This window comes from Ictidomys tridecemlineatus, chromosome 2 (genome assembly GCF_052094955.1).
Source record: "Ictidomys tridecemlineatus isolate mIctTri1 chromosome 2, mIctTri1.hap1, whole genome shotgun sequence".
In the NCBI taxonomy this organism is placed as follows: domain Eukaryota; kingdom Metazoa; phylum Chordata; class Mammalia; order Rodentia; family Sciuridae; genus Ictidomys; species Ictidomys tridecemlineatus.
Window position 1 is genome coordinate 174,372,975 of NC_135478.1, and position 15,928 is coordinate 174,388,902.

At 35.4% G+C, this 15,928-nt stretch overlaps 1 protein-coding gene across 2 annotated transcripts in view; it reads right to left on the reverse strand.

The window, feature by feature from the left end:
- Reln (reelin) overlaps positions 1-15,928 on the reverse strand; it is a 453,190-nt gene that overhangs the window by 114,679 nt on the left and 322,583 nt on the right. For both annotated transcript variants that reach the window (XM_078040200.1, XM_078040199.1), the window contains exons 21-22: positions 5,515-5,707; positions 4,474-4,586 (exon numbers count right to left, since the gene is read on the reverse strand). In XM_078040200.1, coding sequence (XP_077896326.1) covers positions 4,474-4,586; positions 5,515-5,707 — 306 coding nt within the window. The remainder of the gene's footprint in view (positions 1-4,473; positions 4,587-5,514; positions 5,708-15,928) is intronic.

Genomic DNA, 15,928 nt, shown 5'->3' on the forward strand with positions numbered 1-15,928 from the left:
TACTTTAAAATATTCTTTTTAAAATTATGGCATATTTCTCACCTGTAGGAATTTTCAGGAATCTGTCATTAGATCTTTTTGGCTAAAATACTAAACAAAATAACAAAGAAAGGACTTGCAGAATGATTGTGGTTGCTTAGCTTCCTGATTAAACCATCCCTAAGCATGCCGTCTACACATACATTTGATCTTGATGTCTCTGAATGATCCATTAAATTTTCAGCATCAATTACACATATTAAGTACTCCCTAAGTACATAACAGACCGTTAAAATCCAGACTGAGTTTTATTGTTTATTTTACCAATGATCTGTTGCTAATAGGTTGCACTTTCATTCCTGGTAGGATAATTCCTGGATTCACTGGGGTACATCCAGTAGACACAGTTTTGTGTCTACTATACTATAGTCTACTACTACTATAGACTATATACTATAGTCTACTATACTACTTGTGTCTACTACTACTATAGTCCTGGTCAAAGGACATACAGTGGGACAGTTGTACCACCTCCTCTATGGTAACAGATTTGTGCTTGTAATTAAACGGTCATGACAATTTCCATAGTCCCATTAAGAAATGCTTTTTAGAAAAGTCCACTCTAAAAGTGGATACATTGTCTTGCAGTCTAGAGCCCTACAGAGTAGAAGCAAATAAAACTCATGCACCATTGTTATCATGAAAAGGAGAGTTGACTCTAATCTGAGTCAAGTCCAGGACCACAGCTGACTAGATTGTAAAATCATCTGAGACAGGAATATCTTTAGTTCCAATGGTTTACACAGGAAAAGAATAAAGTAAGTGCTCATAAAATTGTGTTAAAAAATGAGTCAATGAGTGGCTGAACGGCTCAGGAAAGGGTAGACTGTTTCTCACTTCTGTAGGTAATATAGTAAAGAATCAAAGGACAAGACCCCTCGGACCCTGCTGAGCAATTTATCACCTGTGTGACCTTTAGTGAGAAATATAAGCCTTCAGGGGCATCTGCTTCCTCACTTCTCAAATAGGGGGTTTCAGCAAACTGATTTCTAAGATCCCTTCTAGCTCTCAAATAAAATGATTCCTCTAGTGGTGTGCTGGCTAAGGTGACAGTTTTCTTTATAGTTACATGCTGCTACAAAACCCATGGCATACTTTATTAGGAGGCTTTGTCACTTCCAGTATTCAAATGTGGTAGAGGGTTCAGGAAGCTGTCCTAGATTTCCCAGTTCATTTATGCTTTTACTAGTCACGTGCAGACACATTCTGAATTCTTTTTCTAGGTAAATTAAACCTTACACACATTCTATGAACTCTTGAAAAAGTTACTTCCTTAAGAAAAAAAGCTTAAGGGGAATTATTCCATTTAAATAAAACCCATAGTTTAATGTTCTGATGTTAATTAAGAGAGAGTGCAATAAATGGTGGTTGAATATTGGCTTCATTTTTAGTGAGAAAAAAAAAATCAGTTGTGTGAGCTATCTCAAGCTGGTCACACGTGGGAGGACAAGGTGTGATCTCACTGATTTTCAGCTGCATCACTGCTAAATATTGGCCCAAAATACCAATGTTTAATTTGCCTGATTCTCTCTTTCTCCCTACTAAGTAATCTTAGGAAGGTCTTGCACACTTTGGATAGAATCTGAAAGTGGAACTACTGCTATGTGGGTCATGAAATGAAGTTGACTTGCATTTAAAACCCAAACTCTATGGATTCCCTAAAGCAACAGAACTTGAATCTTCATTTAATTTTTTCCCCCATATAAACTTCAAAACAGAAACAAAGTGGCATTGAGTCATCTCTTGGTAGTTGGATAGCCTGAGGAATTAAGGTAAATGAAGGCTGACTAAATTGTATTTTCCACCTTCAGAGTTCCTGTAATTACATTTACCCAATTATTCTGAAACTCATTCAGTCATTAGGTGTTGATTTGTTTATGAAGTTGGCGACTGACAGCTGTTTGGGTCTCATTAGGCCCTGTTCTTATGTAAATGTCTCTCATAAAAACGAAATTAATTTTCATTGGGTAACAAATGTTCAGTTCTTATACAATATAATTTCTCTGAGCAGGTGTATACATTTGATATTTCCACTCTAAGTTATCCTAACTAGTACATTTTCCAAAGTTAACAGACCTTTAATAATGCAAGAATCACATTTGCTTTTATGCATTCAATTTATATTTTGTGTAAGTTTGAATCAAAATAGCAGAACAAAGATTTGTCCAAAATAACACAGCTTCAAGCTAAGCTTCATGGCTTTCCCCAATGAAATATTATTTGCAAAAGTTTGAAATGAATATAATAAAGTTATCAAGAATGCCAAGGAGAGTAAATATATCTCATCTTTATAGCAGAAATTTTAAATGTTATAGATCCCAAAACAATGGCAATAACCAGTTAAACACTATTTATTTAAATGTAGCAATAATGTAAGCATTAATCAGTAAGAATGCTAAAATAAATATCCTACTGAGCTGTTTGTTTTTAAAAAATATTTTCACTTTCTTTTTCCAGGGCTTTGAAGGAAAGTTGGAAAAGCAGAATGAATTCTTCTTTTTTTTTTTTAACATGTGTTTAAAGGCAAATGCACAAAAAAATAACTTAGTTGATTTTTTCTGTCTTCAGACTGAAATATCTTAAAATAAAATATCTCTTTAGTTTACTGAGGCACACTGAATTGAAATTCTATATAATTTTCCAACATTCAATGAGCCACCTGTGATATAGAAGGCACTATGTTGAGTTTAAGGGTCAATATATCTCCTTTCCAGTGTTTAATTAACACTGAGGACAATTAACCTTTCCTGACTATGCTAAAACTTTCACTTTGCTGATACATCTTTCAAGTTAAGAAATAATAGTGCAAAGAAAAAAAAAGAAGAAATAGTAATATAACATACATTTTGAGTGTAAAATACCTATAAACATGTTTTTCTGATAAGGTTAATACTTTTGGGGTACTTACTAAACTACAATAAATAAATAAGAAAAATAGCTCATAATGTTTCTAGGGGTGAAAATACATCTCTAAAACATACCACTGATATTATCTTACTATAATTTTGAAATCATACCACACATTTTCATGAATAAAAATAATTTTCAAATAATGATAGAAATATACTTATTTGTATATGTGAAATAAGGGGGAAAAACCCTCAGTAGCTTGTGTCCAGTATGACTACTACTTCAATTACTGATATATCATTTTTCATAAATTTCTACTGATATATATATATGATTAGAAAGTCCTTGAAATTAAATAAAAGTTTTGATTATATTCCCAGCAGTAGGCATCAAAAAATAGATCTTGCAGAAAGTGAGAACTTGTTATACAAAATATCAACAGAGTACCCAGAAATGGCTCACAGTTGGACAAAAAATAAAAGATCTGTGTGAATCAAATTTCAAGCATTTTATTCCAACTGTCGTAATGATGCACCCTTAAAACTAATCAAGGAGGCATTCTTACATAATTCCATTATTCAATTCTCAACTAAAAGTATTAAAATAATGCCAGGTTGTTACTTAACCAATTATTTTTGTGTAGAATCTAATTTTTAGATAAAATAATCTGAGGATTTATTTCATAATTTTCTTTTCATCAAAGGGGTATGGAAGACAGATATCACAGAAAATATAATACTTGTCTCTCTCACGCTTTTTCTGCTGTTCACATCACAGAATCTTACAATTCCAGGACTGTGGGGGACCCTTAAGATAATCCAATTTAAAAATTTCATTCTATGCATAAAGAATTGGCCTTAAAAGGTAGTGAATGTGAAGATCATGTGGCTAGCCACTGACAAAGCTACTCTGAGAATTCAGGCTTTCTAATTTCTATCTGGGCTTCTTCTTTGGGCAAAGTTCATCCTGTTCAAGAGCTTTAAATCCTATTCACAGTACTGAATTCTTAATCCCCCATCCCTTAAGTACTGCACTGTTTTGATTGGTCATCCTAACATGAAATCTGGGAAAAAAACTATTGTGCTTTTTTCTTTTACATTACTAAAATATTCTTTCTTGATTACTGAAGCCTCTGCCTCCTGGGGATGATTTTTATTTACTGAAAAAAATGTGACTAGAGAAAGGAGTATATGTTAAGTTTTTTTATATAAAAAGAAGGGCTTTGAAGCATGTCAATAAATTTACAATTTATACTGTTTGAAGTTTTAGATTCCTGTATCATTGCCTTTTGTATGTCAAGTCTAAAGGATCTGGCTCTTAAGTTCTCACCCCCAAAATAAAAACTTGGGGCAGGCAAGAAGAGAGGTCAGAGGAAGCTGAGACATGGGAAAGAAATTTTTCATGTTTTTCATTAGCTCTATTTTAAAAATATTTTCAATACAAAAGAAATATCTGGGTCTTTGGATGGAACAAAATAATGAATAAATATCTTGCCATTGTGCTTAACTCATCTTACTATCCAAGTCATGCCAACAGAGATAGTAAGTTAAAGTGACAGCCATATCTAAAGATGTCATCTCTCACCAAGTTTTCTGGGGAAGAAGCACTATGACTCTTCTCCACTGTGTGAACTCACTGGCATGGTAAATACTTGCTGATGTAAATTCTTGACAACTCGGCATACTTGGAAGGCATTCCTGAAAGAGAGTTGGGCAAAATTAAACTCCACCTTGTATTCCCCAGGGGAAATATGTTTACTTACCACTGTAAGTGAAAAAGACCTGAGGGAGCTGGGCATGGTGGCGGATGCCTGTAATTCTATCTGGGAGGCTCAGGCAGGAGTATCACAACTTCAAAGCCAGCCTCTGCAATTTAGCAAGGCCCTAAGCAACTTAGTTAGACCCTGTCTCTAAATAAAAAATAAAAAGGGTTGAGGATGTGGCTCAGTGGTTAATTACCACTAGGTACCCAAAACAAAAACAAACAAAAAAACCTGAGGAAAGTTTAATGTGATAATCTTAAGTATCGGTGATAGTGATGTATATGCAATCCATGATTTTGGGAAATAACTGCAAATGACATGCTACATGGAATTAAACGTCTTCCAGTTCTCATATGTACAAACAGAAATGGATTAGGAGTCATTTTTAAAATCTGTTATTAGCATACAGTAAAATTATTCTATTCGTCATGGTATTTATGCATTTATTACAATGCCAGATTATCAATGTACATATAAAAAAGTAAATTTTATTTTTAAAAAAATGGATCTGGATTTCTTTTTGTTTTATTTTGTTTCTAAAGAGAAACCAGGTAAAGAGAACTAGGAAAGGAAGAGATGAAGACATGAAATGGGGAAAGGAGAGGTAAGTTTACAGTGAAAAAAGAGTAGAGAAAATAATATTCAAAACACAATCTGAGAATATTTGTTCTAGAAGTTATTCCCATTTAGTATCTCAGAATGAAGAATGTGGTCTCCTTATGATACATTGCTGACTTTATGTCAATTTTAAGCTACAGATAACACTATTTTTTTCAACTCAAAAGAGACTTTTAGAATTTTAACTGCTTTCATATGAAAAAAGGGAGAAGCCACCAATCACAAACATAAGAAAATATACTTACTTCCTGGACAAGATGCCAGGTAAGGCCATGGTTGGTTGAGTACTCCAGCTTCACCTGGTTGTCCATGTGGGGGGTGTATTTCTGGCCACATCCCATCACCAAACTGAACTGAATCATATAGGAAGCGCCTATCTGCATTGATTGGGTTTCCACATAGCGCATACTTGAGGCAAGTTTAGAATCTCCTGTAAAACTGAAAGAGACAGAGGTGGAAATCAGAAAATTCTAAAAGTGATGTATCAGAGGAAAATTAAGCTCCTCACTTTTTTTCTTTTTCTGGTACTGGGAATTGAACCCAGAGGCACTTAACCACTGAGCCACATCCCAGACCTTCTTATTTTTTATTTTGAGACAAGGTCTTGCTAAGTTGCTTAGGGCCTTACTAAGTTGTTGAGGTTGCCTTCAAACTTGTGATCCTCTTGCCTCAGCCTCCCTAGCCACTGGGAATACAGGTGTGTACCACAGCTCCTAACTTTGTGCTGTATGCTAGAACAGTTCCAGGTTACTTATTTAAACCTTGCTAAGTTCCAGAACATATTTCATTCAATTAAATAAATGTGATTTAAAATAATCAATCAAATAAGCTACTTTTAAAGAAAGTTAATACCTATAATTGTCAAATGTACCTGAAATTTGGTATTCACTCATATATTGCCCTCATTAATCTCACCTCTTGAAATCTATCCAAAGGAAATAATTATAAATTCAGAGACAATTTCATAAAAATGTGATGAATATTACATGATTAATTATAATATAATTTTTTGCAATCTTATTGTCAAACTAGAGAAAAATGGAAGGCTTACGTAAACTGGCATAGACAGCCACCTGGCAAAAATTATGTATATTTCAAATATTTATGAAGGTAATATAATCACATTAAATTTATATTATGAAGTACATTTCAAAAATATCCATAAGATGATGAAGAAAGGAAATTGACCAGAATGCTTGTGGTGGCTGTGTTTGGTGGTAAAAAAATTTGATGATTTACAATTTTTTTTAAATTTTCCAAATAGATTCTAATGCTCATGCATTAAGTACCAAAAAAATCATAAAGTAATTTTAGCAGTTATACCCTAAGTCAGTAAAATTCCCATGTTTTACTGGGTCCCAACTGAGTGCTATATAACTGTAATTGTAAGCTGTTCGAAGGTAAACAAAATTATTATTATTATGTTTTAGAGAAAACTTCTCAAGGAATTTGTAATCTACTAGAGAAAATTAAAATACAGACACACTGGCACTGAAGTTACACAGGTCAACTGCACTAGGGTTTATCTGCCATGGCACTTGTTTCTGCAATTCTATAAAAGATCCACTACTGCTCTTCCACAGTAACTCCTACTAGTCAAAAGGCACAGAAGATGTGGGCAGAAGAGCTAATGTAATACTTTGTTGCATTTAATATATTTTCTATTATGGTATCAGCAAAATAAGGAGTAACTACGATGACTTGCTTCTTGCAGAGAGGAAGATGTTATTTATAATGGAATATTATTCATATATAAGTTCACAATAGACTTGGACTTGAGGTATAAAATATAAACTTTTCCTATCAATGAGTAATTGCCATTTAGATAAAAGATTTTAAATTAAGATTTACACTTGGAAAATGAGTAGAGAAATAAAATAGAAGAACTTCAATATCTGCTTTAGTAGAATGTTAAAAAAAACAACAAAGGAAAGAGGTATATTCAGGATAGCTGGTCTTGCAAATCAGTTAAGAAATAGCAAAAGCCACAACTTGTTTATTATTATCAATAAAGGTGCCCATCATTTGTTGTTAGGCTCAGTCCATGACTGTGCTCAGAATAATACCCAAGTTATCTTCTTTAGTTTCATCTTCAGAGTAACTCTGTATAGTAGGAAAAATGATCTCTTTTTAGCAATTGAGGAAATGGGCTAGTCAATGGTAGAGAATCAATGAGAAATTGGCTTTGCTTAATTCCAGAGTCTCTTAACTAATACACTATTTCTGTATCTTCCAATAATTCTAAAATTGGGAAAAAAAACACTGCAATTTAAAACAAATTTTGCTTATAGTTAATTTATAAGTCATTAACTTATGCAATGATACCATGGTGTTAAAGATATAAAGCTATGATTGTTGTTTTATGTTAGAGTACACAGGACACAATCTAAAAAATGCAACACTGTGAAATGAAAGTTTTAGCAATATTGGCAGAGTAAATCAACATAGAACAAAACCAGTAATAAGCCATATAGGCACGAACTTATCTCCATAATTTCCATGGTCTTCTGAATAGGCAAGAAAAGGTTTTCCAAAGGGTTTTTTTTTCTGGGAGAAATAGTGCTGCTTTTAGGATTAAATGCCCTTTCTAAAGCTTTCAAAGAGGAAGGTAATTAGACGCATGCCAAGTAGGCTTCATTTAAATTGTTCCTGCTTTAAAGATGTGCTGTCTGTCCTGGGTGTCTTGAAAGAAAACCCCACAGCACAGGCAGCATAGGTCCTGATGGGTCTGCAAGTGACATGAAGACACTTTAAAGCCTTCTCACTTCTGCCATGCATGGTATTTCCCCAACCCAGCATTTCTGAAATAACTTAAGAATATTTTCAGGGTTTTTTTTTGTGGTAAATTCATCTCTTTTGGACTGTTTATTGTCTCTATAATTCTATACATAAACAGAAGAAAATCTGTGTTTTACACACACACGTTGTGTGCACCTAATCATTTGTATCCATCACAAAACGGAGCCATGAAATTTGCTGAGGACCTGGAAGCATACACACCAAAGGACATGTTCTGAGCTACTGTGATGGAGAATAACAGATTTTGATAATGCCATGACACCAAGAAAATCACAAGATAAAATGTATATAAAGCAGTGAGTTCAATAAGCAAAATGATGGTAGTTAAACAATGACAACAAGTCTTGCTTAGCAACTATTGTCTGTCAACTGGTGGGAGGCCTAGTGTTTCCTATTATAGGCAGATGCTTAAGGGTGGGCCAATTCAACTGCCAGCCACAGCCTATTTTTCTCCCCAGTCACCTTCCAGAGATTGTGTCTACCAATGAGTTCTCACCAATGAGATGTAAGAGATGCTAGGTGGATTTACTCGCTGGATCAATTACAAGCTTTTAAAAAGGGAAAGATGGAATTGAATGCCACACCCTTTTTGCCTGTTGCTTCTATGGATTTCCTTCCTTTCAAGTGAGGCATTGCATCTTGTGACAATAACAGAACAAGCATGTGGGTGGAGATCACTTTGCTGACATTGTAAAGTGAGAGCCTGGGTCTCCAGTGACCTTGTTAAGGTACTCACCAGTCCTGGGCTGTCTATCCTAGGGCTGCTTGTTATAAGTGAAAAATAAACCTCTTGACTTTTGTTCATGCCATGGTCAGTGTTTTCTTGTTTTATAATCTGGCTCTGGATGCATTTCTAACCACTACCCCTGCCATACCCATAGCGCTATATGCTGTACAATATGTATCCTTAATGCCTTAATCAGAAACAAAATAATACAAGAAAGGCACAAATGTCTATGCTTTAAGTTCTAGCTCATTCACAGCACAAGTTCACCTGACTGCCTGACTGAAAGCTCATACTCAGTTGCAGTGTTGGGGGCAGAGAATTTCCTCTAATTTACAGAACTACTCCTCTTTGCTGCTTACTGAAGTCAAGATTATGTTTACAAAGGCAAAAATGAACCTGAACTTTTTCTCTGTTACAATAATAGGGAGAGAAAAGAACAGGCTGCATCAGCATTTTGAGAAGAAATTCTGGAGACAGAATGCACTGGGAATCAGGAGGCTTAGCTTTATTCATGCTAACTTGCAAGAGTGCCTTAAAAATAAAGGAATAACTTGTAAAAAGTTCCTGTGTTTAACTGCAAGATTTCATGAGCCAGTGAGGATATCTCTTTCCACTAGGACAATATTACCCCTCCCCTCAATTCCAATTGCAAGAAGGCTAGTAGGCTATTATGACACCAGTCAAATGGATAACACCATGATGTAACTTCAGTCTCCACAGTTCTAAGTTCTTGGTATAGTTCCTTCACTTTCTCCTCCCCTGCTTAATTTCAGGTACTACTGAGGACCTGCTTTCCTGACCACATTGAAGCCTCCCTGCAGTGAGGGATCATATTTTATTACTCTGCCTTCCCAAAAGATGCAGAACAAGGCCCGTATCTCACAGAAAACATGGTGTTGGACACCATGATGTTCCAATGGTTGGATTATCTCATTTGACCTTTGAGCCAAGGCCATTTGGGAGACATCAAATCTGTAACACTGTGTCACAGAGAAGGACAACTGAGAGGTGGAGTTGCTGGCCCCAGAGTCACACAGTTGCTAGAAAGCGAGAAATGAGGCCTTCTGACTTCTATTTTGACATTCTTTCCACTATTTCCCACCTGTGCAAGGCTCTCAAAGAATGTTTGCTAAATGAAATGAGTGTAGTCTCTCACCTGGGGAGAAGACAGGTTTTACAAAACTATAGTTACTTCAATGCCATAATGAACACAGATAAGGTTTTGAGATGACCTTGGCTTAAAGAAATCACATTCTCTCCAGAGTCTCTTTTCCATCTTCAGAAAAAATAAAAGACTTTCACATGAAAGACAGATAACATATAACTAAGTAAGCAGTAGAATACTTGGGCCACAAACTCCTTAAAAGCAAATTCATGTCAAACAGCCAAATCATCCAGGGACTGAGTCATTTTTGACAACTGATTTCACCTCTTTAAGAATATTTTTGTCAGACAGTCAACATGGCTGAAATCTCATTATTAATGTGCTGTAACAGAGGACACTATATCCATATTTACATTTCTTAGAAATCGAAGCAAAACTGCTATTTTCAAGAACCTCACAGAAAAGAACCAATCTGCAGAGTTCTTTTCAGAGAACAGAAGAGTCACAGAATGCTATTTTTTTTGATACTACACAGAAGTTTTAGTCATCTGCAGAAGGAGATGTGAATAAATCTCGCTCTTAGATATCATTGTCTTTTTATGTTCTTATAATTATCAAAGGTATATTCACTAGATTTGATAGAAAAAAAAACTGTTGATACCATGGGATTAAAGGTAGCATTTTGACTCAGTTGCTATTTCTACAGTATTAGAAATAACCATAATATTTTAATGGATTTTATAAATTGTATACTTACTGAAAAAACAATGTGACAATGTAGAAGAAGCATTTTTTAAAAGAAATTAGAGCTTGCAACTCCATTATATGGATATGATCACTTAACATTTTAATATAAATACTTCTAGAAATTTTTCTTATGCTTACATAAACATACAGACACATATACACTCATTTTTATTCTGTAAAAAAGTTAAGGGCTGGGATGGATTGCACATGCCTGGAATCCAAGTGACAAGGGAGGCTATGGCAGGAGGATTGCAAGTTCAAAGCAGCCTCACCAACTTAGAGAGTTCTTAAGCAATTTAGCAAGACACTTTCTCAAAAGAAAAAATAAAAAGGGCTGGGAATATGGCTCAGTGGTTAAGTACCCTAGTTCAATCCCTAGTATTAAAAAAGAAATCATAGTGTATTTGCCTTTTTCTTTTTTTTTTCAATTATTTCATGGCCATCTTCCATTGTCATTTTTTAAAATTTAATTTATTTTTTTAATTAGCTACACATGACATTACAATGATCTTGGCAATTCATACATTTGAATCATTGGGGTATAATTTCTCATTTATCTAATTGTACAGATTGTAGAACCACCCACCACCATTGTCATTTTTAACAAATAAAGCCAATCTCCAAATATGGAAATTTTAGAAAGCTGTTTCCATTTGTCATTGCTATAATCAATGTTTCTATAATATGCATCTTATGTATCTCTGTGCACTTGTTTAATAATTTCTGAAGATAAATTCCTAGAATCAGAATTGCTTAGTCAAAGCCAAGCCTCCATCATTTAGAGTGTGATTTTAATATTTTGCTTTAGTCCTCTATGGATCAAGATTGCAAACAAAAGATAAGACCCAGACAAATGAAAAGAGATAATTAACAGGCATGTTGTTAAAACTGACACTCACTGCCAGGGCTGTTTCCAAAAAGATCATACCAAATTACATTTAAAGAACATTATGACTGAGGAGCCGATTCTTACCACTTGTCAATATTGAACACTGATAATATTTTTCATTTTAGCTACTTTATGTCTCTTAATTTTTATTTTTGATTATTAATAAAATTAAATGGCTACCTGTGCTTATTGGCTATTTGTATTTTTATGTGTGTGAAAGCAGATTTTTCATGTACTTTGTCCATTTTAAAGAACAGAGTTAATCTTTGTAATTGCTTTGCAGTAGTTCTTCACATATAGAGAATGGATAGCCTGTTATGTTAAAAACATTCCCCCACTCCAAATTTGTTGTAATAGGTTGTTTTTAATGAGAATTTTTTTCTTCCCCAAATACAAGTTTAGAATTTTTAAGCAGCGGAATTCTTATGATGTTGTTTTATTGGTGTTGTTTTATTGGTGCAAATGACATTTGAAAGAAATATGTATTTTTTATATGTAAACTTTCAAAAAATAAATTAAATTTGTTAATTACCCCCTTTTGTTTGTATAGGTCTTCACTTATTTTTTGTTTGCAATCTTGATCCACAGAAGACTAAAACAAAATATTAAAATCACACTCTAAATTATGGAGACTGTAATTTCCCCTTCATAATTCTAACAGTTTTGCATTCTGGTCCTTGCTCTATGGTGGGCAATATGTGGGGGCCCCTGACTTCTGTCAGCTTCTCCCCAGATGGCACCTATCTCTGTTCTAGTTGACAACCTCAACTTCAGTTAGAAGGATTTAGTGAGGACTGGGCTGAGGGGCTAAACTCTTCCTCACTCTACTTTCAACACACTTTCCTCTAGCATGGTTTCTTCCAGAAACCCACACAGGTTCCAAAAATGGTATGGCATTTCCTGCTTCCTGGTGCATCATTACAATGTCAGAAGGAGAAAAAAAGTAAAACATGTTGACTTTGATGAACTATTTAGTAGTATTCCTCTCGGTTTCTTGACTACATTCTCTCAGCCAGTTTCTCAATGGTACTTATTATCTAACTAAGAAATTTCCAGATATCACATTTATCTTATGTAAACATTTTTTAACCTAGTTTATTCAATCTACAGTCTCAAAAAATTTTTAAATTCCTCTACATAATGCATTTTGTCATGCAGTTACTTAATACTTCACTTAAAAAAGTTTTTATGGATTTTTAAGTGACCAGATCCATCCTTATTTATCGAGTTAAGATTTCAGAGTTAGGTTGGCAATCAAAGATATTTTGTACTCTATGTGCTTTTGAGCATCTGTTTTAGGTTCTTTTTTTATATATACTTTTGTTCCTAGCACCTGCTTTGTTTTGCTTATCTTTATCCTTCCTATATAAAGTAAGTTTATATTTTTCAACTTAATTTTCATCCTCATTCTCTCAGTTTAGAAATTCAAATATAGCTCTTTAAATCAGGATTAGATAGTTTATGCTAGATAAACTCTTAGGCCAACAAAAAGTATAAGTCAGGTTCTTTGCTTGTTAATAATTCAGCTTTTACAGAAAGCTATCTCATTGCAAACAAAGATCAGATTAAAATTGAGCACTCAGTAGAAAATAACTCCAAAAGGATTAGACAACATTTTGTGTGGAAAATAAAAGTGGAGGGACTGAGTCCCCTAAGAGGTGCAGCCATCTGTACACAAAGGCCATCACCACAAAGGAACATGACACTATCTACCCAGGTTATGAGCATCTACAGGGTACTACTGTAGGATGAGTGGGTAAATAGGACACAGATACCACAGGGAAAGGGTCCTCTACTCTTGTTTAGGAGTCCAGAGTTCCATTCGTAGACCAGTCACTTACCCAGGTCACCTATTAACTCAGACCAATTCATCTAGATGCCATAAGCTAATTCCAGTAATTTTTTTAAAAAAAAATATAGTTTTAACATTTGTAGAAATTTGTTGGTGAGATACCGGTTTTGAAGATTGCTAAGTTTCAATTGATAAGTCTTCATTTGGCCTTTTTTGAATGAAATGTTTAGCAATTGGAATAAATTGTGGGAGAGACAGACAACCCTCTGCTGAGTGACAGGTAGAGGAGGAGTAGTTACAAAGCACAGTTCAAGATGTGCCCCCAGAGACGGGAGGGAGAAGATAAGAAGGAAGGACAGAAAGGACAAGCTGTCAGGTAGAAAGCAGGGAAGACCTACGAACCAGAGAGGGGAGAAAAAAAATCTTCTCACAACTCTAGTGGTACCTGCTGGTCTCTTTATCAGGCAGGTGTGTGTGTGTGTGTGTGTGTGTGTGTGTGTGTGTGTGTGTGCAGACAAGGTATCAGGGTCTATTTTCATCTACAGTACTTCCTGATATTTATGTGGGGGTGAAGGCAATCAATGAACTTTAGCTGTTTCTAGCTTGTCCTATGTCTTTCCCTGCCTTCAAAGCATCTGCTGTCTCTTGACTATCCAGAACCCTTGGATTCCTGTTTTTCTCACATTGTATCATATCATCTACAGAGTTATTTGGATAGAAGTGCCTTGCCTGATCCACACTTAATCCTCTATTCTTAGGATGTTCCCTTTGAACTTCCTCTGGGGTCCTTTCTATTTCTCTACCTTGCTATTCACTTCCTTTCAGAAAGGAAAGGAAGTACTGGTCCATGTAGTCAGGCCTGACAGCCCTGGCTGAAAAGATTTAGCATGGAGGGAAGAGTTAGGGAGAGAAAAATACATGAGGCTGCATTGAAATCTCCTTTTTCCCCTTCTAGCTGTGGATAGCCATGTGCATTATTTAGAGAATACTTAAGCAGAGCCATTTTAAGAATTTTTTAAAGACCTTGATACTTTTAATTTTGGAAACTCCATCCCACATCACAGTAAATATACTAAAATGCACCTGTGTCCCAGTATGGAGTACAAATATTCTTAGTTACAAAAATCTTCAAATGAATTTTTCAATTTTGTATTTAAATTTTATTTGGCTACAGGTAATGCCTTTAATATACATAGGGCTGTGATTTCTCAGCGTACTCAGGAATCTGAACAGAAAATTATTTCCAAGATTGTGAAATTTTATGAATAATAAGCTTAGTAATTAATGAAGTTGGCATAATGTTGTGTTTTGTAGACATTAAATTAAAATTCATTAACTCATTTTTTTTTGCAATTTTCTTATCCTATTTTGGAGACAATACACATTTTCCTAGCTCTTGGACTTTTTCCAGACCCCTGGAAAGCTTGGAGCTCCAGCTTTGCGCCCAAAACGAGTATTGGAAGAGCTTCCCAGGCAGAGACATAGCTAGTGCAAAGGTGCTGGGGGAAAAAAGAGTTTGGCTTGCTGAAGCAGCAAGAAAGAAGAACATGAGTGGGTTGATTTGGTGAAAGGCAGTGAGGCAGACGGGGAGGCTGTAGAGGCTGAGACAGCCAGGTGAACCAGGGATGACCAAGACGATTTTTGTGAACCACTTTCCATAGAAAATAATAGCCTCAGCCTACTGAATTCCTGTTTCAACAGACATAACCTCAAATCCCATCCATCAAATGTAGATTAATTTTTTTCTATTGTTTTGTTTAGTGATTTGTTAACTTACTTCTGAAACCTACTTAGTTACTTAGTTCAAAAGGAAGATTTTGAGGGAAATTAACTTTGAGAAATTAAAGATTCAAAAATCAACCCAGTGGACATCAACAGAACATGACTCTTGGAACACAGTCATTATATCCTTTTCTTAGGCTGGTCCTGATCATCATTATGTCCTCCAAAACAGATCAAGGGGTCCACTTCCCCATGGCCATCTTCCGACTCCAAGCACCATGACAGCATGTGCAGATGGTGCTACTGACTTCCTCGCTAAGCTCCTTCTACTGCTCTCCTATAACCCTCTGCCATCTATTCTCCACACAGCAACGATAAACTATTTAAAAACATAAGGTCACATCACTCCTCTGCTTCTCCTGCCTCCTCAGGCCCTTTGTCCTCGAAGTTCCCTCCACCCACTTGCTCTTCTTCCATAGCATTTGTCAATCATCATTCTGAACTCTAGTATCCCAGAGGGCTTCCCTGACCCTCTCACCTAAAATAGCCCCCTCTCCACTTCTGCCACCTAAAACTAACTTGGTTACCCTCATAGCATCATAATAATCAAGAATATTATTAAGAATGAAAACTTGTTTCTGGTCACAGTGGTGCATACCTGTAATCCCAGTGGTTTGGGAGACAGGAGGATCCCAAGTTCAAAGCCAACCTCAGCAACTTAGCAAGACCCTGTCTCAAAGACTTGTTTACTGTTGCTATTTTCCTCCAGAATATGAAAGCTCCATAAGCAAAGGGCTTCTCTATCTTCATGTCCTATACTGACTGCTGCCCTTTCAGTACAAATAGTGCCTGTAAAGCCGTCGGTGAACAATTGAATG